Raw genomic sequence first — 26,352 nt, forward strand, 5'->3', positions numbered from 1 at the left:
AAATTTACATGGAAATGGGAGATAAATTTGAGCCATCTGTCCACGCTGACACCCTCCAATAGAGCAGGCCAGGGCCAGGATGCAGGGTCCATGCATCTTAATGATAAATCCCATCTCAGACTTTGCACAGTGTCACAGCCCAATGTCATCCACGTGGGCGGCTCTGAGTTGACATTAGACTTTGCTGTACTAATAGGACATCAATGTGGGGTGACACACCCTGAATACAGAGGGACAGAGGCTGGGCATTTTCCTTCTTCATTTCAAAAGACAGCAGATACGCCCTCGTAATGTGATACTTCTCCTCACATCTTAATGCTTTTTCATACAGCAGCTGTGCAATACATCCACACATAAAAGCAATCTGGAAAATGTCATATTGAATACAGGCACAATTTGTCCATAAATAGGATGGCGTGGTGTTGGGCAATGCATAAATGCAAGAAGGGGGGAAATAATAGAATGCAATGATGTGGCTTTACCTTGGATGCCCAGACAGAGCATATTTTTACCCATTAATGTCCTTTATTCGCCGTTGCCCGTGACAACAGAAACATGAGAGCTGATTGGAGGGTGGAGAGGTGAAAGGAGGATGGAAGGGGTTGTGACAGCATCCTGCCTCTGTCAGAGCGGTGAATAGGTGACGGATGACATTTCAACTTACCAGAGATGACTGAAAAGGAAACAAAAACACACAACAAAAACACAAAGGGGGGATAAATAAATAATAAATTGGATGACACAAAGGGAAGAGATAAGGACAACAATGTGATGTTCATGGGTAAACAATACCAAATCATGTCAATGTCATTTAGTGAGGATGAGACATGATGGCATAATCACACCCCCAGTTTAAACCCCAGTGACAAAATTGCACGCACGCACACACACACGCATGCACAGACAGACAAACAGACAGATACAGAGATCTCCATATATGGGCATTAAAATGGAACACATGCAGACAGACTCGGAGACTTGGATTTTCGGTTCTGGACAACTGTCTGTCTGACCGACTTCCCACTCACCCTCGGGTTCTCAGCGATACACGCGGAAATTATTTTCATCACAAGCAGGCTTGTATTCATGAAAGTGTTGTTTGTGTCGAATTGCTTCACAGTGAATGGAAATGAACAGAAAACTTGATGAATAATAGAAAAATGTGTATATAAACTCCAACACAGCACTAGGAGTATGACGAAATTGTGGTGTTTTGGATTTAATGAGGACATGGACTGTTTACAAGACACAAGACCTCTACAAGCTTGTGAGCATTCAGCCTTCCATTTTCGGGGGAAAACATGCCCAAAGTGTGCTGAAATTATATATTAAAATGATGAAGAGAGGCACGCATATCGTGATGAGACCGTCTTTGCCATTGATCTACATTGTGTGATACCCACATCCAGTGTACATATCTTTTTCATGGTTTCGCGGGCGTTGCTCGTGTGTGTAAAGATGAACGTCTCCGTGGACTCTAATGAGGTCTTGGAGTACCCCCCTATAGCCGCAGCTGGATCACAGAGTCTTTCAAACATAGCCTTGCATATGTAAGACCGGCCCCATAAAAACACAAGGTGAATGTTAACTGTCACTCTCTGGTCATAAATCTCTCCCAGCCAATCACTCACCTTATCTAATCTGTCTGCTTCAACGGCTCCCACGGAAACATAAACGCTGTCAGTCAGAGTAATGACCCCCCCCCCCCATAGCTCCCCTCCTCCTAACACTGGCCTTTAAAATGCAGATAAGGCACACATCAAAAGGTCCCAGAAAAAGAGGCTTCGCCGCCATCCGTGCGTCCAACCAGGAGGGAAGAGCGGAGATAGACGCAATCATATGCACATGCACAAAAGCACACACACGCAAACAAACACACACAAGCACGCACGCACGCAAACACACGCGCACACTCACACACACACACACACACACACACACACACACACACACACACACACACACACACACACACAAATAAATACCACGTAGAAAATACACAACCCCTACACACGTCCGTTCATGTGCGTCTAAGCCTTTAATTAGGTAACCCTACCCCTGCCATGCCACTGTGATCACAGTGGTGGACCTGGAGGGAGAGGTGAGTCTTAAATCTGTCTGGGCTACTTTAGTGAGAGATCTCTGCTGTTGAATCACGGCAACACTGTAACACAGAGTGGAAGTCTCTGTATCAATAAGCTGATCACAGAGAAAGAGTCAAATGTATTGAGCAGTATAGCCTCCAGCCCACCGGGGGGCAGACTATAATGCCAATGACCACTGCAGAGACATTCATAGGGATTTGAGCCATGCTGCAGACCAGGAGGCTAGAAATGGACAACAGCATGCTGAGGACTTAGCGTGATTAATAGGAGCTCCCATTGGGAGGCCTGTGGGAGCGTGTGGTCAGCTTAAAACCTCTGCCCCATTCAGAGCCCTTCCATGCCATATATCCACTGCGTTGTGACTTACACAGCACCGTCTGTGACAGGCAATACTACATAAGATGGATGCATCTGATGGTAAATGTGCACATGAGATTTAGAGAAGGAGTGATGAGAAGAAAGCATGGCCTCTCTAACAGCTTTTTGGAGCTTTTTTTTATCTCCTTGACTGCATACAGACTGCTGACCTGATTAATATGAGAACAGCTGACAAGCACTGTAGAAAGCCCAGTAAATGAGTAAACGGTGAAGGTTCTTCTCATTCACACTGTTTTGGCACAGGTTCCAGGTCTCATTCCAGTCCTGTTACATGGGTTATTAGCAACGCTGTTCTGGGGACTACCATTCTATTCAAGGCCTTTCCACTAATAAATCACTGTTAATGGCAAAACTTACCAGATGAGAAAAAAACACTAGTTCTGTGAATTATCTTTCCACTACATAATGAATTCACATTCGTATGATGAATATTCCTGGATGAGGTTTCTTTAACAAAACATAAACATCAGTTAACCACACACCAAAGCGCACTGTCGTAAAAAAAAAAGAAGGAAAAAGGTGGGTCTGTACAGTACACACACACTTCCAACCACATGCAACGACACACGCACACAGACGCATGCACACACTACTGGAAAGACCATCTCTCTATATTGTCATCTGGCTTAGATTAATGATTTTACAATCAACCCGTAAATATAACCTGTGGCTTGGCCAATTATGTGTGCTTACGTCAATAAATGGAAATTTTGACTTGACATGTTTATGAGTGTGTAAAGGAGGTGCTGTAGACAGACAAACGCATGTGTAAAACAATAATTCACTGATTAAGTTAGTAACGAGAGCAGAGCGCAGAGAAAGAAAAATAGCCCTAGGCGCCAAGTGCACAAAGGCTGCATTGTTCACTGACACTCTGGCCATGGAAGGTGCTAAAAACTCTCAGTCCATTCTTCTTCAAAACAGTCTTCTGATTCTTTCATGGGCTTTGAAATTAAATTAGGTTAAAGGATGGCAAATTCAACAGAACATGCCGAGTAATATCAATTTCACAGACTGCGCTGCAATGATAAACAAATTACATAACAGTTCTTGTATGAACAACTTCTATTGCTATTGAGTTTAAGTTGCTGAGTGAGTTTCCCTTTTCCATTTCAATTCATTTGGTTTTATTGGCCATCCAGCCATCAGAGAGGATTTGGCAGAGACTCGAGTTCAAGGAATGTTTACATGAATTCCACTTAGGCTCACTTTGACTAAAAACGAAATGTTATTAACTGTATTGTGGTGCAGTATTCTCTGAACGACCCTGGCCTATCATTAAAACGATATTACTAAACTACGTTTGAACTGTTAAGGAACTCTTGTTCAGTGCATCAGCAATTTCCCAAATATCAGAAAATGGTGCCTGTATTGTGTTTGTGTTTATGTGAATGTGGACAACCGCCTATTCTGGAACCCTGGACACAGATAACAGCACAGCAAATCTATTCCATAACATTTATGAAAGCTACACATAACATCCAGAGTGTAAAAACTTCCATTTTCCATGTACCAGGCAGAATTAAGACAAATATGTTGTGACTAAAAAGACAGACAGCTTCTCCCCTGGCCTGGTGTGACAGTAGTCTTTCTTGACAACTTCAGCTACATCTTAACTCCCTCCCTCTACGCATTGACCATTCTACTCCAGTTCATTTAGACCTGCAATTACCAGACTCTCCATCCCTTTCCTTTTGGCTGTGTCTGTAATTAGAACCAAGTCATTTCCGGGCGTGGGATTGTGGCTGGCTTGTCTTTAATTAGCTGGACTACTCAATGCCCACAACCTCCCTGGCCTCTTCATCTCCTGGTCTGGCTACAGCTGGAGATGATGGAGATGTACAAGGTTTATAGGAACCAACCATACTATATATACGATACACAGAGACATACAGTATAGGTAGGATCAAATAAGCCATGATACAATCATATAGTATGACTTGACACACCATTATGTCTTATTTATCCAATATTGCATTTGGTGGACGGTTAATTAAAAAACGGGGGGGAAAAGAAAAAAAACAAAAAAACATCACACTTGTGTGAAGTGAGTGGTGGGTTTTTATCATGATGTCACAGGGGGCGGAATAGATACACACACATAGCCACACATTAGAGCGGTTAGCACCGCTCAAAAAAAAAAAAAAAAAGGAACTGAATTTATCTTACTCTGCATGCCGGTTTTAGCTTACTCATACAGTAACAGAGCCATGAGGCCCTGGATAACAGATTGCACATGCCAGGGGCAGAATCTCCGATAAAAGTGACTAGGATGTTTTGTCTACGTCTCCACTTGCAGGCCTCAGGGAATCCGCCTGAGGACAGGGCGGTCATGTGCTAATGAAGAGAATGCAAAGGTTTTAGCCTCTCAAAAATTATTCGAAGCCATGTGGGGGTTCATTGAACCAACACATCAATGCTGTTCTGTTTCATTAGTCAAGCTTTCATCAAGAAGAGCGAAAGGGTGGAAAAAAGGCAATAAGAGAGATGGATATATTGATGGGCTTATTGACAGGACTGTCTAATCTCGTCCCTCAAAGCAGGCCAAAGATTGCTGGGTTGTGGAGAAAATGGAGAAATAATTGCAAAGGGCAGCCATGTGAAGATGAGGTATCTGTGTTTGTGGGTAAAAAGGGGGGTTGCCTGTGGAATAGAAATGTCTTGTCTCTCTATATCTCCTGTAGACTGCTGGGAGTGACATTAATATGACTGACCTCACCGCAGAAACCTCTATTCCCATTCATCCCCACGACCACAATATGCCCCAGTCCCTATTCCCCTCCCGTTCTGCTCCAGTGGTGAGCCACCATCACCATACTTGATACCCCCTCATCCAACCTCCTCCATCCTCCATTCACTGAACCTACTACCTCCCGCTTTGCCGGCTTTTCTCCTCCCTTCTTCTCTCTCCTGACTCCCCCACATTCCCATTAGTTTGCCGTTAAATAGCCCCAGTGTTCCCCCTTGGTTCTCTGGAGAGTTTGGGGAGGGGGTGATCCCAGCCCCCAACTCCCACTGAATGGCTTCTTTCTGAATGTTCACGCTCTGTGACCAGCTGCTTTAGATTCTCGCTGTGTTAATAGGATGTCCAATCGAGAGCGGACCACGACAAACGCCATAGGCCCACTGATGATACTGTATGTCTCAAATGTGAAGGGAGACCACCCTCTGGAGAAATGCCACTTGTACAGGGCAGATGAGATCGATCGCTGTTGAACTCCCATGTGCACGATGTAACGGGCGCTATGGATTTTCACATTCTCCATTTATTAGAAATCAATCAGCTAATTGAGAGCGAATAGTTGAAAGTGATGAGCACGGAACACTAAAGCCGAGAGCTATAATTGCAATGTGGTTGGGCTAAATTGCGTCTGAAAGGAACCCCGCTATAATCTATGAGTGGGATTGAATTTAGAACAACTTGGGGTATGAAAAATAACCCTATAGGACAATTAACTCACAGCCCTCAGAGGGGCCTATGAATTAAAAAGTTGGGCAAATAACAATTAGTGTAAAAATGTGTGACTCTGTGGTCTTTACCGTGAACGGTGAGCGTCGCAGCTGCCTCCGCTTTGCCCACCATGTTCTCTGCAACACAGGTGTAGGAGCCCACATCAGCCGAGGTCAGGCGGCGGATCTTCAAGGTGTGGTCTTCACGGATCTCAAATCTGAATAAAAAACAATGTGTCCGCATAATACTGGTCAGGCATACACAGTACCTTTTGAAACGCGAAGCGTCGTAAATTAGCCGATGACAGAGACAAAATGCAAGCAGTGGGTTCAAACACAGAGAGGTGGAGAAGAGGGGAGGAGGAAGGTATTGTGTGCAGAAAGGGAGAACGTGATGAGTCATATTGTACCTTCCCTTAGGCAGGTCCCCATCGTCTTTCCTCCAGCGCACGGTGGGAACTGGGTCACCACGGGCCTCGCACCTGAACTCTACACTCTGGTCCACCAACACCACCTGGCTGCCTGGACGTTTCACAAAGCTGGGGCGCTCTGCACAGAAACATACGCAGCATGCAACATGTATCAGAGACCATGCAAAACATGCTACGGTACGGGTGTAGCTGCATTACGTTCAATACATCATGTCTCAAATATGTCTCTTTGAATTGAGTTACACTTAAGATCTGGTGATCTGACGGTTTTAAATGGATTGAAATCAAATTGAATGTTGGATTAAGTGCAATGAAAAGACAACCGAATAATCCCAGATATCTGGTGTAGCTTCAACTGCCTCACTGAAACCTGAACCATTCTCTTTCTTCCTTTTCTTTCCTTCCTTCTTTATTTTTTCTTTCCTTTCTTTGATTATTTCCTTCCTATATAGCATATATTATGTTATTTCCAAGAGCTCAAAAGTCAAAAGTCCCTCTGAGAATTCCTTAATAAGCAACCACTACTGTTGTTTACTCAAACAAAGGCAATAGCTAAGGGCGCATGGCTTCTTTGAAGTCTTGACGGTATTATTTCTGCATGCATAATTATTGATCTTGTGAGGAAAGACTATGCAGGCTCTGGTGCTGTTCTTGTATAAAAGGTCCATTGGGAACGGAAGTGAAGAAAGTGAGAAGGGATTGCTATAAGTTCAGTAGCATGGACGCTCTACACTGGAACACTGCTCTGTGCGTTCGTAATTGTGCATGCGTGTGTGTGTGTGTGTGTGTGTGTGTGTGTGTGTGTGTGTGTGTGTGTGTGTGTGTGTGTGTGTGTACACTGAGGGATGTCAGAGGTCACTCATGGTGAAACAGGGTGCAGCTGGTCAGAGGAGAGAAGCTGATATGGGATCAGTGGGGGATTCATAGTTAACTGTTGAGATTGCATGGAGGTCATCTCACACTCTATTTGATATGGGTCACTGACACCATTTAGTTTCCAAGAAGATACACACTCTTAACATCTGGACTCTGTTGTGTCCATGTATGTGTGAATGTGTACAGGGGGTGTCAGGCAGAGATAATAGATAAAGGGGATTACCTACCAAGCACAGTAAGTTCAGCTATTTCACTTTCCCGTTCTCCAACCATGTTTGTGCCCACACACACGTACTTCCCAGCATCGCTCTTCCTGGCGTTGGTTATCATCAGCTTCCCTCCACGTATCTGAGTAGCAGAAGAAGAAATATGAGGTCCAATCAGGAGAGAAGTGACTGGAACAGGGAAAATATATCCTTCTTCTCAGGAACATATTCGTGACAATAACAGATTTTCAGCTTACATTGTCTAGTGACGTGGCCGTGCATGTATAAAATAGGCTTAAGAGAGAAATGTTGCCCAGGATAGTTTTCACAGACAACAGAAAGTCACACAACAGAAAGTCACATAACAACATACTGTAACAGAGTCTTAAAATGTCCTGGTACTGAGCTATGTATCTCTGCTCTTGGTTCACAGCGATATACTCTATATCCTCCTTGACTTATACTTGTGGTCTGTATTACTTTATCAGTCAACTTGCTCCTTCTCAGGGAAGGCTCAGCCAAAAATCACTTTCCCAATCTGACACAACCACATTGTTCCCTGAGGGAACACCTACAGTACAGCACTGCGGTGGAGTCGATTCGGTGGAAGCACTTTTCCAGTTGTCAAAGTGAGCTTCAACACAGCTCTCTCATCTATTGGCAAGAATGTTTCTAAACTGGAAGGACTATTGCCGTTGAGTACAGTATACATTACATACATACAGGTGTAAGCAACAGCATGCATGTGTGCATACTGCATACGAGAGCATTCACGGCACGCACCCAATAGGCATGTGTTTAGTCCAGGTGAATGTGATGTCTGTTATTTCCCAGGGCTTTGATTACAGGCTAGAGGAGGAGGCTTTGTTCTCAGGCAGCCAGAGAGGCAGCCCAGGCCCCAGTGCAGGCCCCCCAGCCCCTCTCTCAACTGACAACCATGCCAGTCAGAGCATGGACAGACAATAGTATGGTGCACCACTGATCTGCCTGCTCTGACGGGGCTTAAGGTTTTAAATGCACACCTCGGCCCACAAGACGGGGACCCCCACCCTCACACATGTAATGGATCCCCTTATTAGAGAACCACTGAGGTGTGCATACTTGACAGAGTTGCACATGCACACAATCCCTGGTTTACTCAAGCCCTCATACATGTGTGTTCGGTTTACGCTTTGCTTTGCTATGTCTCACTCAATCTGCTTCACGGAAGTAAACACTCCACATGCACATGCACTGCACTGCAGGTCATCATAAAGCAGTTTCGTCACTGACATAGGGAGCACAACCTTGATACCCCTCGCGCTGAGTTTTAATAGGCATTGGAACCTTACGTAACAGCCAGACACAGAAGCCATTGATGTATGCTGAATGAGATGAGATGAGGATTTATAACACTATGCAAAAATGTACTGGCAAAAAACACAACCCATCTGTGCTGTATTAAAATGCATATGCAAGGTAAAACTCAAAGAGGCTTTCTACAGTAAATTCCCTTTGACTTATTCAAATCTGGAATCTACTGTAGATATGGACATCACTTTTTTACTACGTTCTATGCATTTGGGATTTGTGAGTTTAAAATTTAAATTAACTTTCCATATTGTAAATATGTCATCTTAAAAAAGACTGTGGCCTCGCTGGAGTGGCGGGGGAGGGGGGAGGGGGGTGTCAAGTGTCCTTGAGGAACAACTCAACTCACTTCAAAACCGGACACATTCTTTCTGGATTCTGAGGCCTTCCTCTGCCCCTCACGCCACTGTTTAATATTCATGGTAAAAGAAGAGGCAAGGGGGAACATGAACTGTCAGGCAACAGAAGGCTGGCTTTTTGGGGGCACCCCGCGGTGCTGGAGGGGTTTGAAGTGTCATTATGTTACTGTTTGTTTGAGGAAAGGCTTAACAGCTAAAACATTGTGGCACTCACAAAGGCCCAAGGTCAGGTCGGACCAGAGGAGGAGGAGGACCGTTGGTCCCACAAGGTTTTGACATAAGGATCCACTTTGGGTCCAGTGCACTCTGTGTATTTTCCCACCTCGCTTTCCCATACTTGAAGTGCCAGAACAGCAGGGATCCTGTGAGCACTTATTTTTCTCGCTGCTTTCGTGCAAACAACTATTATTATTATTATTATTATTATTAATTATTTATTTTTTGTGTGAAAATTGTTGCCTATAATGAGATAAGGAAACCAGGTTGAAACTAAGTAGTTAAGTCCATCTGTGGCTTCTATAATTCTTTAACCAAAAGTATTAACAACAGCTCGTGAATAATAACTATAATTGAATCCGCTGGAACACTGGTTCTATTTTTCCTTTTCCTAACGTAACGTTTTGGTCATACAACAAGGTTTCCTAACGTAACGTTAAGGTTTAACATTAAGGTTTCCTTGACGTAACATTAAGGTTTCCTAATGTAACGTTTTGGTCATACAACAAGGTTTCCGCCCAACAGCGACATTATCCTCTGTATGCAACACAAACATCACAACAAAAAAGCCTGCTGAAAGCCCCAATAATCTGACCATTATCCCTGCTTTACAGGGAGATGGCTCTATCCTGCTGCCTTTTGTCTCATGTCTCATTTGGCAGTGCTGATAATGCAAAAGCCCAGCCATTCTCCATGCACTCTGTTGGTATTCATGATGAACCATTTCATTTCCCAGGCTGATAATTAGCCATGACTATACTAGAGCAAAAAGAGCCTGGACAATGTATTGCACCTTGGCTATTTGTGATGCTGCTGATTGATTCTCTCTGTCAGCAGACAATGGTTGGTTTAGACTCAAAATATCACCCGTCCCACAATGTTGTCATTTCTTCCTCTCTCTGTTCTATTATCATGCCCTCATCGCTCCTGTCAGACCTGTTTTATTCAGGTGTGAAGAAGCCGTCCAGCTGCCAGCCAGTGGTACAGCAGCATTAATGGATTGAAGACCTTGCTGTCTTTTGTTTGCGTCTCGGTGGAAGCCTGTCATCACTCGTCCAGATGCAGGCATGGACGTACAGTATGTGCAAGATGCCGTACGACATGTCATCGCCATATATACAGACAGCTGACTGAACTAGATAGGAGAGCAGAAACAGACACTTCTCTCAGATGTCCCTGCCTCTGTGAAGTTTACAACCCTCGTCTTTATCCTTGCAGCCACCAAAAGCCTAGCAGACCGCGCCGCAGTCGAACAGAGAAAAGAGAGTAAATCCCTGCTGCAGGTGGTTCGCGGAGTCTGACTCTGATCGTCAGCGATCACCAAGGAGACCGCACGTCCCAGCATGTCGGGGTGTTGGGGAAGGAATGGCCTGAACCCAAGACAACAATGCAGGAGCCCTTTGATGAGCTCAGCTGTTCATCACATTATGGAGGCTTAAATGCCCCCCCCCCCCTTCACGACCCACCCTTCATTTCAATCCGTACCAGCTCTTTATCCACCCAGACCACCAGATCATATGCTTGCTGTAGAGACACTCCTTTTGCTGATAGTCAACCATCTCAGAATTCAACTTTCTGGATCAAGCATTTGCACCATCCATTCTCCCACCTGTCAGCCCAGCTAATTGCACACAGGGGGCCAGGATTTAGATGTAGAGCTGCCTTAAAAGCACTCATAGGGGAGACATCCTGAATGTCCTCGTCCTAGACCAGCACTTTGCTGCCTGGCTGGCCCAGACGGCCTGTTAAATCTACTACTTCACTTCCGCCCACAAAGCCCAACTCCACTGCAGGCCACAGGGACATAGCTTCAAGTCACGGAGCCAGTTACAACATCCTACATTTGCTATTCATACTGTACATACAGTACATCATTGCACAAAATCGCAAATACAATCGAGGGTGTACGTCTTCACTTCTACCACGCCGGCATGTGGGGGACTGGACGGATGTTATCGTGAAGATTTGTAAACAGCAGTACTGGCTGGTGTGTGTTCTATTTAGAAGGGCTGCAATCTAATTATGAGAAAGGCCATGTGCAAGAGAGCTGCATATAATACTGAGAGAACTGGAAACAGTGCCTCATTGTCCTCAAAGTTCCTCTCCTGTAGTATATTAACGCAAGAGGCATGTTTGGCAGGGTTGATAATGATGAGAATTACTGTACTGTACTGTACTGTACTGTACTGTACTGTACTGTACTATACTGTACTGTACTGTACTGTACTGTACTGTACATGTACTGTATGATAGACCAGTGATTCTCAAACATTTGTACAGCTCTAACAGTGATTCTCAACCATTCAAGGACCCCCAGTTTGACATGCATTAGGCTACGGACCCCCATTCAATGGCATTTCAATCTTTTGATATTTGATATCGTAACATCTGTGTCAATTGAATAGACCCTCAAGGGACCATTTGGTTCCCAGCTATCCATTTGGCTGGGGACTCCCTGGTACTCCCTCAAGGACCCCACTCTGTGAACCACTGTAATACACAACATATACATACAATAACCTAGATATGGGCGAGGGCAGAACTTGCTGAACGAAAGATCATACACTGAAACCGTTGTGGACTTGGTTATAAAGGTTTGGTGCTGAATTCAAGGCCAGTTATGATTTGATTCAATTTAAACTAGATAATGTACTTGTTACCTTCAATTATAATGCTGCACAGTCAAGACGCTGCCTCTTAATCTTCTGCCAGCAGAGCTTGCACACTTGAGTGACGAGCGTGCATACTGTTTATGAGTTCGAGCTGTGATTAGGCTCAATGCGACCAACCTTATCCAGCCCTCACTAAGCAGAGGTCTTGTGCTTAGTCATGTACAATCCTACGCTGAAGACAGCCAACAGTGATAAATCACTGTTTTGACTTGGCCGGTAATGAAAATGTATTGAGCACAACCAGCTTAGGCAGGAATTCAGTGCTGCGCTAAAGGCATACAGACAAGAAAAGACATATTTAGAAGCAGGTATAGTGTTTATTGTCTTGGTAGGATTTGGTGTCTACACCAATGACACCATACTCCAAGCTATCTGTCCAATGAGCATCCACTATAAACACATGAGTCAGACTTGAGAGAATAAGATCCCAGACCCACAGCTAACTACAGCCTCCACACTGTCTGCTTCTGTTACTTTTGTGTGCTGAGTCACAGCCTTTGAAACCTAGAGCACACATCCAGTCAGCGTAATCAAAAGCAATAACCGTAAATCATTTCCTGCTCAATGGGAATGACCGATACTGGTAAAGAGTTGCATTGGGTTGGGTTAACAGTTCAGCCGGGGCTTATCGAGCCCAGAACATTCACACAGAGTTTGATTGATGCCGCCGTGCTGTGTGAAACGGTCTTCATTGAAGAAAACGAATTGGTGGTCGGTGTGGTTCTAAATCAGACGTAACGAGTTGTTTGCATTCCCTGGGCACTGCAACTGACACTAACTTTCCCTCCTTTGATTCTGGTCAGCTCGTTTCTTGGTGCCAATCTTCTTGATTTCATCAGTGGGCGAACAAAATCAATGTGTTGTTGCTCACTAATGTAACGGGACTCAAGGCTCACTCATTAAAAGCTCCATCCAATCAGACTGGCTACTTTTGGCCTTTCACTCTTTCTGTATGTGAGTAATGAGCTGAATGAACCGATGGCTTCACCTGCCTCACCAGGACGGTATGCAGGCTGAGTGACAATAAATCTTACAGTACGCTTGTAATAAAAATGTAATAACAAGCTTTTATCACATACCCAGCCTTGATTTGCTCTGGGTGAGGGGGGTGATAAAAAGACAGAGCGGGTGATAAGCTGGCAGCCAAGGCAGCTGACCAATCAGTGTAAGCTTAATTACCACTGTGCGCTGAACCTTCACTGCGAGAGACCTTGCAGGGAAAGAAACTCATCATGTCAAAGATGACAAAACTCGGCTGCAAAATCAGGGTTGCTGTGGATGGTTTGATGGGATTCATGGCTGATGCACAAAGGAACCACAGCGCAGAGCGGAAAACAACTAGTGACCTTTGACGGTTCACAGAATGGCTGCATACCAACAAGGGTAAGGCCCATTAGCAGCACCTGCCATGTTCTCAGCCAACTCCCTCCTCAGACTGCCAGGACATCCCATTGGCTCAGCCAACTCCCTCCTCAGACTACCAGGACATCCCATTGGCAAAACATTTTTCCCCCGTCGCAGTTCCTCGTTGACAGTAATGTTGTATTAAATTCAAGTGTTACTGTTAAATTAGTATTAAATTAAATAAGGCAGTTCAGGGCCACCTAACTTTCATTTGGGGTGGCGGGCACATTTTAGATCCAGCGTTTGTGCCGCGCATAGCTACAACAACGCTACAATATAACAACACTCTCATAATACTTTATTTAAATCATACCTATACAGCAAAACAAATCCAATTGCGCATTAGATACGAGTCTGGATGAATCAAGCAGGCTGGACTGTCCAACTGACAGCCACATTCCTCCTGCATGTCATGTTGTATTTACTGTAGATGCTGCTGTATTTCTCATATATGAGCATTGTAGCCCGCACCATGCACAACAAACAGCATGATTGTATAAATACAGATCAACCCAATATTTACTTTGTTGCCTTACTTAGTATACCATTCAGCGTATGCATTTGCCACCCCCTCATTATCCAAAATGATTATGCCTGGCAGCCTGGGTTATAATCTATTGTCTTAGACTACATTTAGAGGGTTTTTTACATCGTTTAGTATTGTCTAGTCAGTCATTTCTATGAAATCTCTGTTCATATAGTCTACTGTACTTACAGTGATCCTCTCATCTCGGTCATCAATGTTGCTCCCGTCTTTCTTCCACGATATGCTGGGTTCAGGATGTCCACGTGGGGGTTGACACTCCAGAACTGCAGGTTCGCCGGCTGCTACTATCACATCTGCAGGGTTCTGCCTGAAGTCGTCACGCAGGACTGCAAGAGGACAAAAGGAGAGGACAAAGTTAGGCATCTACTTAATCCATTTTGACCTGAGATCAGATTAGAAAAATGTCTTCTGCATCCTGACAGTTTTCTGAAAAAGCTATGTTTCTATGTCAGTCGTTCTTCGATTTTTCAAAAATAGCAGACCTACAAGCTCGTAGCGCGCCACTCGGTGGCGCGCTACGAGCTTGTAGATCTGCTATTTTTCAATAGCTAAAGCATAACATAATACTAACACTAAAAGGGGTTCCCACCCAGAATGGGTTAAAATAGAATATGCAATATGCAAATACTTTAAAGAGAACTCGACACATGCTCCCCCCAGTGTCCTCTCTCTTCTCATGTGACCTTTACAGTAGGAGTGATAAACATATAGGCTATCAGTGTCTATCAACATCTCTAATGGTATTGATCCGTCTTTCTTTCACAAAGACATGCACACACACGCCCACTCATTAACACACACACACACACACACACACACACACACACACACACACACACACACACACACACACACACACACACACACACACACACACACACACACACAGTTCATCACATCCCTATCGTCACCTATTCATATCACTTACTTCCCTCTACCCATACAGCCCTTTTATGCTGACATGGATGTTTATTTGCATTACATCCAATCTGCTACCAGGGCTGCATCCCTGAAGATTAGCAAGATAGGTTCCCTATTTGCATTGATTTTCCTTGCTAGAGGAGCTGCATTACCATGGAGATGGCAAAGAAAGATACCACTGCTTTGATTCAAGAAATCACCTCCACAGACTCAGATGAATGCATTCATTCACGCATTATTATGAGGCCGCTATTTTATTCAGGCTATGTTTGAGCATAAGTAAAAACAAAAAGGGGAAAATGTTACTTTTGTGCTAGGTCAAAATCACAGAATCCTATTGCAGTGACTTCACATAATATGTGAAGTCACTGCAATAGGATCAAGCGTTAATAATATTATTAACGCTTGATTTCTTCAACTACAGTATTTTGTCTGGAATATTTAATACCATCAGTTACTATCGTAACTATAGTAGCAACACAGCGTGGGGTCACAGTTAAAGCAAGCTGCCTCCATATATCTAGTTTTGAAGATAAACTGAGGAGATTTATGAGAGGAAAGAAAGAAATGAAAAAGCAACAACCTCCGATCTACTGTACAGACAGTGTGTGCCAGTAATCATTTTCCCAGCTCCACTGTATACTTGCATAAAACATACGAAAACAAGCGCTCATAAATTTCAGGCTGAAATTCAAGCCAAGCTTAACTATGCAAGGTCAGCACAATGTGAGCTTATGCATTGTTGTCCCGTTTCCCGTGTGTAGGTGTGTGTGGGGGCGGCCGGGGGCCGGGGCGAAGACGTGTTTGATGGTGTGTGTATGCCTCGCGTATAGCTTCACATTAAAGTGCATTTAGTTGTTCTTCATTTGGAAGATGAACAGATCCAACTCTTGTGTTATCTCACGCTCCTCAACTTGCTCCCGGTCACCCGCTATGTACCTCCGCTGTAGATCAAAGTCACGCTCACTCCGGGAAGCCTCACCTCCTGACAGCCTACAAATTCTTGCTTAAACCCTTTAAGCACTTAATTGGCCATTGCCGAGCCCCAGATACTGCTGTCTGCTTCTTGTAACATGGAAGGGGAACCCTATCCCAATGTAGGGAATAGGGAGGGAGATGGCAGGTAATGGGTTCCCCAGTCCTCACATTTAAATCAAAACCACAGCCTCCTCATGTACTGCATATCTGAAACACTACTGTACCTGACCTCACTACTCTTCATACTGGGACATATGAGTTTAACAAAACACCATTTAATTGAATATATATTCAATGCAATTATATCTCACTAGAATTTCGCCCGGCTTCGCCGGGCTCATCCCAGTGTAGGGTTGTATAACATTGTACAACTCAATCAATCAAACGTTTGTTTAATCAATGTATTGCCCCATTGAAAAAAAAGAAAAGGCCAAACTGGTACACCCGATACTATTTAATATTTCCCTTATGTTTGATATTTTCTTATCACATCCATGGTATGAAAACAATGCTAAGGAGTTGCTTCAATTAAATATAATTGCTTTAAGCTGAAAACGGGTTATTAGTTATGATGTGTAGTGTAGTGTAGTCAACATGTTAAGGCTCATACACACTGCCCGGTATTTGCTGCGATTATGCTTTCGGGGAGCATTGTTGGCGCTGGCCGACAAAAACCCCTGATCTGACGTTAAGTGGTGCCCAAATGGTAGATCACGATCTACAAAGGCTTTGCAGGTAGACCACATGACATGGCAGTAAAAATATATATAATTTTAATAAAAAAAACGATTTTTGCATCTTCCGCTTTAGATGAACTGAAATGACTTGAGTGATTGACATCAAAAAGGGCCTGTCAGCTCAAACACACAATGCAATACTTGTTGTTGCTTACAATCATCAGTAGCAAAGTCAAATACCAACAAAAATAAAAGCCTACGATTTGCATTGTCCCCCCTCTATTTCCCATTCCATGTGCGTTTGTCTTATATGTAGCCTATATGAAAGGCCCCTCAATTACATTTTGTCACTATTTGCAGCAATGGGATGATAGTTTTATTTGGTGGGTATGTTGAGCTGGTCGTTTTGAAAGTAGCTCTCAAGTCCATAAAACAAACTAACATAGGCTACTTCTCTATAAGCAGAATCATGAATAGGCCTATTTAATTTATACAAAAGGAGAAGAGAGAGAGAGAGAGAGCAATGTGTTTGTGTCTCAAACTTTGTCTAATATTGTTTTAGAGCAGTGGTTCTCAAACATTGTCATGGCAAGAGCAAAGGACCCCCAATATTTTTTCAATGTACAAAAATAATCCCAAAATGGCGCATCTATAAATTCTAAGCATGTGAGCCGGGACTGTGTGTGTGTGTGTGTGTGTATATACATTCCGTCTGTAATTCCCTGTAGGCTTCACGTGAATAATGTTGTGTGCGCGCGTGCGGAGAAATAGTTATTTAATGAATCGCATGTTGGTGTGTGTGTGTGTGGGGGGGGGGGCCTTACAGGCGTGCATGTGCGTGTGTGTGCGTGCAGGCGTATGTATACATTAGGGCTGTCACGATTCGCCTAGTCCACGATTCAATTCAATTTTGGATTTGCAGCTCACGATTCGATTCGATGTTCGATTCGCTATCACGATTCGCCTAGTCCACGATTCAATTCAATGTTCGATTTGAAGCTCACGATTTGCTTCGATGTTTGATTAAATTTTTTCAATCTATTTTTTTAAAACCTTCTTTTTCAGCATTGAGGGCTATATTCATTATAATTTAGGCCAATATCTTGGTTTGTAAAGAAAAACACTTGTTTCCCAATAAGTCACATTTATTTTCTATAAATAACAAATCAGAATGAGAATAAGAAAAGGTTTAACAACTTTGGGTTTTATGCCCTAACATGTTTTAAATGTTTCTTTAAGATGAGATGACTTGTAACATTCTTGTTAAGCTCTAAGTAAGTAAATGAAAGAAAAAAGAAGAAAAGACAAATAGTATATAGACCCATCTGTTGTTAGTTCAAGTATTAAATACTAATTTAAGTGTGTAATTTCACTTATACACTACCTGGTTATAAATAGCTGCAGTAGGCTACACCATTTTATGCAGTATTTTATACTATTTCTATTTAGTGTACATTTAGTGGATGTGGCTTACATCCGGTCTAAAGCCCACCCACTGTATGCGCTGATTTCCATACACAATCCGTATCCTCCCCTCACCGGATGTTGAATTAACAGTACTAACGGCCATATATTTGACGATCTTTTACACAAAACGATTTTAACGGGCAACGTTTCACATGTATTATTAGTTTTATACATTTTAGGAGTGAAAACATGTGTGACCTGCATGGCATTTTGTAACGTGGTTCTGCTGTTCTGCAACTCTCATTAAATATTGAAAGCCAGCGTTTGCCACCACTGATAGTGGTCGCATGTCTGCAGCTATGCAGACCGCAACTCCGTGCGTTAATTGTTTTGCACGGGGCGAATTAGCTGAGAGCTTTTCTCTATAAGAATATAGTTGGCTGTGTTGTTGTCTTTGTACCATCGTCGTTGGACAGATCGATTTCTTTGTGATGTCTGCTAAGATGCTGGCCCATATTTGACGTGTTGCCTTTGGGATACGGCACTTATTTCCGTGTATCATCGTCGTCGCTGTCTACAACAGCACTGGCCATGGTGAAACGCAACAGCCGTCTCGTTCTCTCACTTGTCAACTCCTCTCTGTGTGTGTGTGTGTGTGTGTGTGTGACTGAGTGTGTGTGTGTGTGTGGCACTGCTCCGATCCAGTTGGATTTTCGTCTCTTTTTTTTCTCCATGCATTCGCATGGGCGGAATGGCCCGGCCGCTCGCGGAAGTAAATTGGCTGTGTGGCGAAAATAGGCAAAGTGATCGGTGTAAGGGTGATATTTTGGCCCAATCCGATTATTGACAAAGAACAATGTTGATGTAACTAAGGGAATCGTCGAGTCATTTTTTTTGTAAATAAAGAGATTTAGATGGAATAAGCGAAATAGCGATCGTATAATCTCTCCTGTTCCTTCTGTCTCTCATCAATGTCCTGCGCGAGATCAGATTCTGTGCTGCGCGAGATGACATTGTCAAGCTAGTGTGGGGGCGGGGCTGGTAAGAGAGGGCAGTGTTGCCAGGTTTGCGAATTGTAAGCGAGTTGCAGTGTATGCAAGTAGCGTGGTTAAATTCCTTGTGTTGTGGCAACAGCGTAGGGCGCAGCAAATACGACATTGAGGGGTAGAAACCATCCCGGGCGCGTGGTTCATGTAACATGTGTGTCACTGTGAAAGACTGGCCCCGTTAAGTGAACGTAGTTGGCGTAGTAGACGCCAACATGACGATTTTGGTAGACGCCAACATGACGATTGTGACGTAGGCTGTTGACGTTGAGCAATAACAGCGTGTTTCATAAAAGTAATATTTGCAGAGTAAATGAGACACTTGAAGGGCTAAAAAATAGGCTATGTCAGTTCGGGGAGCGTGCCGAATTTTTTTTGCATATAGAGATGTGTGGTGAAAGTGTGGTTCGGTCGGAGATAGAGCATGAAGAATGAGTATGGGTACAACTTCTCACTTGTATATATAGATAGTCATCATAATATGTAGAAATGGAATGGAATGAATGGAAATTCATGGGTATATACAGTAGACACGGTTCGCGAGGAGGGAAAATGAGAATGCAGCATACTATAGACTCACTGTCATTCAAGTCAAACTCTACAGTAGAGCTGCGTGTTGAGCATGACGGCTTATTTGCCAGAGTCAGAGGTCAGAGGTCATCTATAGACCGCTAGGAGTCTGAATGGACACTGTAAAGCATGCATGCAAAGCAATCAAGGTCACCCTTATCATTTTTTGCCAGCGTGGCAGCCTTGAACACAAGCTCTCTGCGGTTTTCTTTGTGGTCGCTGCATGGTGATTCAAACATACCAAGCATACACGATAATGTGATCCTAGCTCTTGAGACTGAGTCGTGCACTGAGAACATGCTGATGTACAACCTCACAGCGACTCGTCGTGAGCTTCTAGATCTGCTACGTGACTCTCTGAGGCAAGTATGACCCATCAGGCTTTGGATGGGTGCCAAATTACAATGCACAGCACATTTGCACGTCTGATTATTTGATTCCTGTTTTCTGAAGTTAGAGTGAACAGTGTATTCATGGTGTTCACAGTACGTATGTGAACATTAGAGAGTTAGTGTGTGTGCGTGCATGCGTGTTTGTGTGTGTGTTTTTGCCCGTCTTTCCCTTATCTCGTGCTGTTGAGTGTGGAGTGACTCCTGCACGCACGTATCCAGTGATATATGTTTGGGGGAGTGAGATAAGTGAGTTTCAATGTCACGTTAAGCTGCCTATTCTCAGTGGATCACCACTGCTGTATACCCTCTGGTAAGCATTCATACACCCTCTCACCGGAGATGGTGGGCAAGGGAGGAAGGATGCAGGAGAAGCGGAAAAAAGGATGCTTTATTGACTATTGCAAAGCCCGAGGGAGAGATGGCATCACCCAATGTTTACACCAACAACTCTGTGACCTACACCCCCTCGTCAACATCCCTGGTGGACTCCTCTCCTCCTCCCATCCGACACCTCTTTGCTATAAACACAGCTGAGTACAGCGCAGCTCACAGCCCTGAACATCTGCATGGGAAACAAATCCTTTGGGATGGAAGGAGAGTGGGAGGAAGGGGGGGCAGCCTGCCAGACAGACAGACAGACAGATGTACATTTGGAAGAGGTACAAAGCCCCCCCAAAAGCCCTATCAGATCCGGAGATTCTCCCTGGATTCTGTGAGATGTCCTTTGTCGCTCCTTGCTGTGGACATACAGTATCAAGCATTTTTCCTCCTATTCCCAAATGGGAAAGTGACTCTCATTCTGTTGTGTTGCGTGTGTGTGTGTGTGTGTGTGTGTGTGCGTGCATGCGTGCGTCTGTGCGTGCGTGCGTGCGTGCATGCGTGCGTGTGTGTGTTTGGGATAATGAGTCTACTCTTGCATTCTGTCTCTCTGTAGAAGCTGCAGCTGTCCCCTAGCAGATAATATTTCCTGTGCTATTAACAGGCCAAGCTCTGTCTGTGTATGTATGTACTGTATGTATGTGCGTACTTGCGTGCGTGCGTGCGTATTTGTGTGTGTGTGCGTGCGTGCGTGCATGCGCATTTGTGTGTGCGTGCGTGCATTTGTGTGTGTCTTGAGAGATTCTCAGGTTGACGTTTAATAATGTGGAAATGGGCCAAAGACACACTGGTCGCAGCAGGAAGACGCCTCATTGTCCATCCTGGATTTTCTCAAAGCAATACACTGCTGATTGTTTGGGACAGTGAAACGTGTGGTTGTGGCACTGCCTGCATAAGCTATAAGGAAACACAGTATTTTCCAGTGGTCTACGACTGAGACGTATCCTTATCTCATCAGGATGACATGGCTCACAGTCAAGACAGCTGACTGCCTTCGCTATAAAGCATCCATACTTCTCACTGCCCACCTGCTTTGGCAGTGACAGACATCTGCACTGTACATACTAGATAGACCATTTGTATGCTCTCAGAGTTAAATTAAGACTTAGGATTTATCTGTGCAGGGCCCTGACACGCTCACGCTAACCACGCTGCACTGTACTGGTTTGACAAATCTCTCTCCAGGTCCACAGTAGCGTGCTGGGAGTGTTCTGGGCCTAACACAATTAGCTACCATCATCTCCTACACTCAATCACTCCCTTAAAAAGGTCACTTTTGCCCTCACGACTCCCAGGTTTGCTCGCCTTCCATCCCTCTCCCGGGTGTGTGCACACACACACACACACACACACACACACACACACACACACACACACACTCACACACACACTCACACACTCACACGCGGCATGCACATGCACGCTTGTGCGCTCTTTTTTTTCCAGGGGGAAATTGAAAACAGATGCTGAAATGTCAAATTGAAATGAGATTCTCCCGTGCTGCGCCTCCATCCTACATTAATGAAAATAAAGACCTAATGCCACACACAAGCCTGGCCGGGAAGATCAAATGTGCTTTGTTCTGAGGAAATTAAACAAGAGTGCAGCATGCTACCACCAAAAATAACTTTGGGAGTATTAGACACACAACAACAAAGCAGTACATGAGTATGGCTTGGGGTATTGAAATTTCCTTGAAACAGAATGGACAATGAGTCTGTCTGTCTGTCTGTCTGTCTGTCTGTCTGTCGTCTCTCATTCTCTCTCTCTCTCTCTCTCTCTCTCTCTCTCTCTCTCTCTCTCTCTTTCTCTCTCCCCCTCTCTCCCCCTCTCTGTCTCTCTGTGTCTCTCTCTCTCTCTCTCTCTCTCTCTCTCTCTCTCTCTACTTGCCCCCATTTTTTATGAAGCAAGCTGTGTTCTCTAATAAACTGAACAAATTTGCTTGATTTGGGCCATGGGGTGCAGTAACGCGAGGTTGTCACGGGCCAAACATCGCTTCTAATAAATCACCCGGGAATACGAGCCGGGGGACCAAGGTACAGCACAACAAACACTTACAGAAAATATGAAATGACTTAATCCCTCCCAGATGTGCATGGTTACACACATCTGCTTAATACGGCTGCAGGACAACCTCTCCCTTAGTCCCTTTCGTGTTCCTGACTCATGATCTTTACTCTTCTGAGCCCTCTTTCTTTGCAAGTACAGGACAAGCTGAGGTCGAATAACATCCAAAACAAAGAGTGCACATTTCAAAAACAAATTAAAGAGTGGCTGGAGGCGCGCTGTTTTCATTTACTAGTTTAACTGTCAATCAAATCACCCGTTTTTTCTTTCTGAAAAAACTAATATTTATTCAATATCCAATATTATACAAAAATGTTATGCTGCTATATGCTGTACAAAGAACCTCTGAACCTCTTGAATGGTAAAACCACAAAAAGGGATTCCCATCCTAAATGGGTTAAACAAAAATAATTGTCCGGATCCTAAACAGCACAAATCAATGCTTTTTCCAGTTAACTGGCAATTATGCTAACATGTTACACCAAAAATACAATTTACAAGATCTTGTTTAAAGTACAGTTTTTTGCACTCAGGTAATACAATGACCGCTCTCCCCTTACATTGATCACACTGTACTGTACACTGTTTGAGAATAAGCACAATAGATTGAGGAACACTGTTTGCACCTGCTGCATATGATAAAGCCACTTGAATTGAATTGATACTGTACACCAGGTATATCAGTTACAGTACATACAGTAAATACCTTTATACCTGACGTGAAAATACATTTTAAACGTGAGTAATATTATGTGTTGTTAAACTTGTTTATGCCGTGAGCAAATGTTGGCCTGTTCACTCAGCTTCCCTGAGTGCTGAGAGCATCCATATTGATGCTTGTTGTTCTTGCCTCCGGCTCTGTCCCGTAGACCAAACACCTCTCATACACCCCCTCTATATATTTCCCACTGTGTCTCTACATTTCGATCCCTCTCCAACCCTGTAGCGGTCGACCCCCTACTCTCACCTCCCTCTCAGCTCACACACTCCCAACAGTTTACATCAAAACATGCATGGCCCACAGCTATAGTGTCTTATACCCCTCGCCTCGACTGCTAAGGCTGATGTTGCTGGATAATTTGCCAGAAGTGTATGCACTATGCAGGGTGTGTGTGTGTGTGTGTGTGTGTGTGTGTGTGTGTGTGTGATTATTTTTCACTGTATGACTGCGTTAGTTTTGCTGCTGGGTGTGAAAAATAAGTGGGATTGCGCTGTGCTCTGGAGATACCTCCTCCTTGCTCTCTTTCTACTCCTGTTCATTCCATCGCCCCTCCTCCCCCTCTCATCCCCACCACAGTGGATATGTGAGATTGGACACGGCAGCTTCCCGCTTCTCTTTCTCAGTCTGGTTCTCGTTCCTCTGCACTGAGCTCATGCCCTCGCGCTCCTTCTCACCCGGCCCACTGACATTGTATCCGTCAGCGCGTGCACAGTGGGGGAGTACAACATGGTCCATTTGGTTACATGTTGTATACTCTCAGAGTTACAAATGGATACATTAACACTTTGTGTATTTTGCTATATGCATGAGCCTCATGAGGTTACAGTTACAAACATTACAGTATGTCTGACAACATCTCTGCGGACACAAGCAGCTGCGTGATTGGTGTAGAGGGAACATTTACAGTATTATCGTTTCTGAGAGAGTGTCGAGTGGGGACCTCATTATGTTCAAAACTGTGATGTGACATGTTTTGAGCTTGTAGATCGGCAATTTTCTCTCCTTAATGTGACACCGTAGTATGACAAAGTATGGCATTAACTCATTCCGCGCCATCTGGTGGCTGAATTTGCCCTACAGCAACGATATGTATTACTGTGCGTAATGTGTTACTGTAGTGTACAGTATTTCTTTGGAACTGAGTTAATGGCAATCGATTCCAAGTAAGGTATGAACGCTCACCATCCACGATTTTTGTTTTACTTTTATAATGACATCCATGACATTTGATTTGAAGTCCCATGAGTTTAAAATACTCAACGATCTGGTCTAGGTGCCTGCTTGACCCGGTCCCTTGTAAACATGTCAACAAGGACACACAGACTATTACCAAAATGGCCTTCACAGTTTGCACCTGCACACACCAAATGCCATTAGGTCATCCAAGACTTAGACATGATGCAATGTTTCTAAGAATAGATGCAGGATCTCCCTTATAAACCTCATTGACCTTTGGAGCAAACAATGTCAACCTCTCTGCAAACAAGTCATGGGCAAATATCCAACGTTTAAAAGGTTCCTATTAATAGCTTTGCATGTCTCTCCACGTTAAGATGTAATGTTCTGCTGCACTGATAAACAGGCTATAGTCCTTCTCACAGCTGGCCCGGGTTCAAATCTGACTCAACTCACCAAGGCTCTCTGCAGCAAGTCACCCCTACCCTCGCTCTCTCCAGCCTTTCCTATCTCTATCGAAAATAAAGCAGAAGAAATAATAAAAATAATAAAAGCAGTTTGGAGTTTGGACATGAGATGAGATTGCTGCTGGGCGTGAAAAATAACCATGGATTACACTGTGCTCTGAACTTCTGAAGATCCCTCCTCGCGCTCTTTCAAATTCAACTCGTCTTCATTCCTTTGCCCCGGCCCCGCTCCCACCCCTGCAACCCTCGACCCCACCACAGGCTTATGAGATTGGACATGGCAGCACACAGAGAATGAGCTCCACACAGAGTACCATCCTGAGAGTTCATTTAATCATGATGAACCCAATACGAGCTTGTAGATCAGCTATTTTTGCTATTTGACGTACAGCAGTAAGTACAGTATATACAAATGTAAACATTACAGATGTAAACCAACGATGCCGTGTAGTTGAACAAGGGGCCGGGTCTAGAGTGGTTTATTACAGTCTGAACACAGGGCTGGGCTACCGGCACCCAAGGCACAATATGGCATCCTGGACCTCTCAGCGGCAAATAGAGGACACTCGTGGGTGCACTCGTCATGCTACAAGGAGCCAATGTGGCGCTCACTGTACACTTGATTAATTTACGTTATACACTCAAACAATTATTAGACTACACATGTCATGCACACACAGATTTTAAAAAGCAAGGACATGCACTGCACATGACTCCATGGACACGCATGCACACACGCCACACACGCATGCACAGTCCACACAAATACAGTACAGCCACACCATCTGCAAATGAACACACATGCACACGCACCCATTATGTACGCACGCACAGTCGCACACACGCACCACATAAAGGAAACCCTGCCCTCATGCAGCCCTACAGACAGAGAGGCCATTGAGTGCCTGTGTTTGTTTAAATGGTCATAAGTCTTCTCGTCAAGCTTGCAGAGAGAGATGGCGTTTGGCGAACATGGCGAGAGGCACTCAGGGCAGCAAGGAGGCAGATATATGTACTGTATGAGTGAGTGAGTGAGTGGGTGAGTGAGTGAGTAAGTGAGTGACTTGGCACCTCCTAGTTCAATAAACAGTGCCTACTTGATTGGAGTACTGGAGTTGGACTAAAATGAGAGTGCTGGGGCTGAACAGGCAGGAATGTCAGCAAACACCGCAACCCCCCCCCCCCCCCCTCCCCCCGTGCCAAAGAAACTCAGAAAATACAATCCCCATAAAATGCCAATAGGGGGGCTCGATCGCCACCGTGCAAACTGTGCAACAAACATCTGCATGGGATTATCACATTTAAACTTTATGATTGAACAACACAGAGGAACAGTTTATAGTCCTGTCCATGCCTGAGACGTCATGTGATCTATCCGCACATGCAAGTGATTTGGGGGGGCGTTTCGGTTCTTTAAGGAGAGCGTGTTACCTGTTGTGGAAACATGCTGTCAAATATTATAGCTGCCAAATGCATTCCGACATGTAGCGCTCTCTCATTAGGGACTGCTAAGCTAAGTCAAACACCCTGCTAACACCACAGTGGTCTTTCTGTTTCC

At 44.2% G+C, this 26,352-nt stretch overlaps 1 protein-coding gene across 1 annotated transcript in view; it reads right to left on the minus strand.

Annotated features, from left to right (window-relative positions):
• The window catches only part of robo1 (roundabout, axon guidance receptor, homolog 1), a 162,913-nt gene that overhangs the window by 43,537 nt on the left and 93,024 nt on the right, over positions 1-26,352 (minus strand). Inside the window, exons 3-6 of the mRNA XM_080771956.1 lie at positions 14,163-14,320; positions 7,468-7,588; positions 6,344-6,482; positions 6,024-6,151 (exon numbers count right to left, since the gene is read on the minus strand). Of these exons, the coding sequence (XP_080628082.1) occupies positions 6,024-6,151; positions 6,344-6,482; positions 7,468-7,588; positions 14,163-14,320 (546 nt within the window). The remainder of the gene's footprint in view (positions 1-6,023; positions 6,152-6,343; positions 6,483-7,467; positions 7,589-14,162; positions 14,321-26,352) is intronic.

Source organism: Protomyctophum bolini, assembly GCF_963924005.1.
Source record: "Protomyctophum bolini genome assembly, chromosome: 9".
NCBI lineage: Eukaryota > Metazoa > Chordata > Actinopteri > Myctophiformes > Myctophidae > Protomyctophum > Protomyctophum bolini.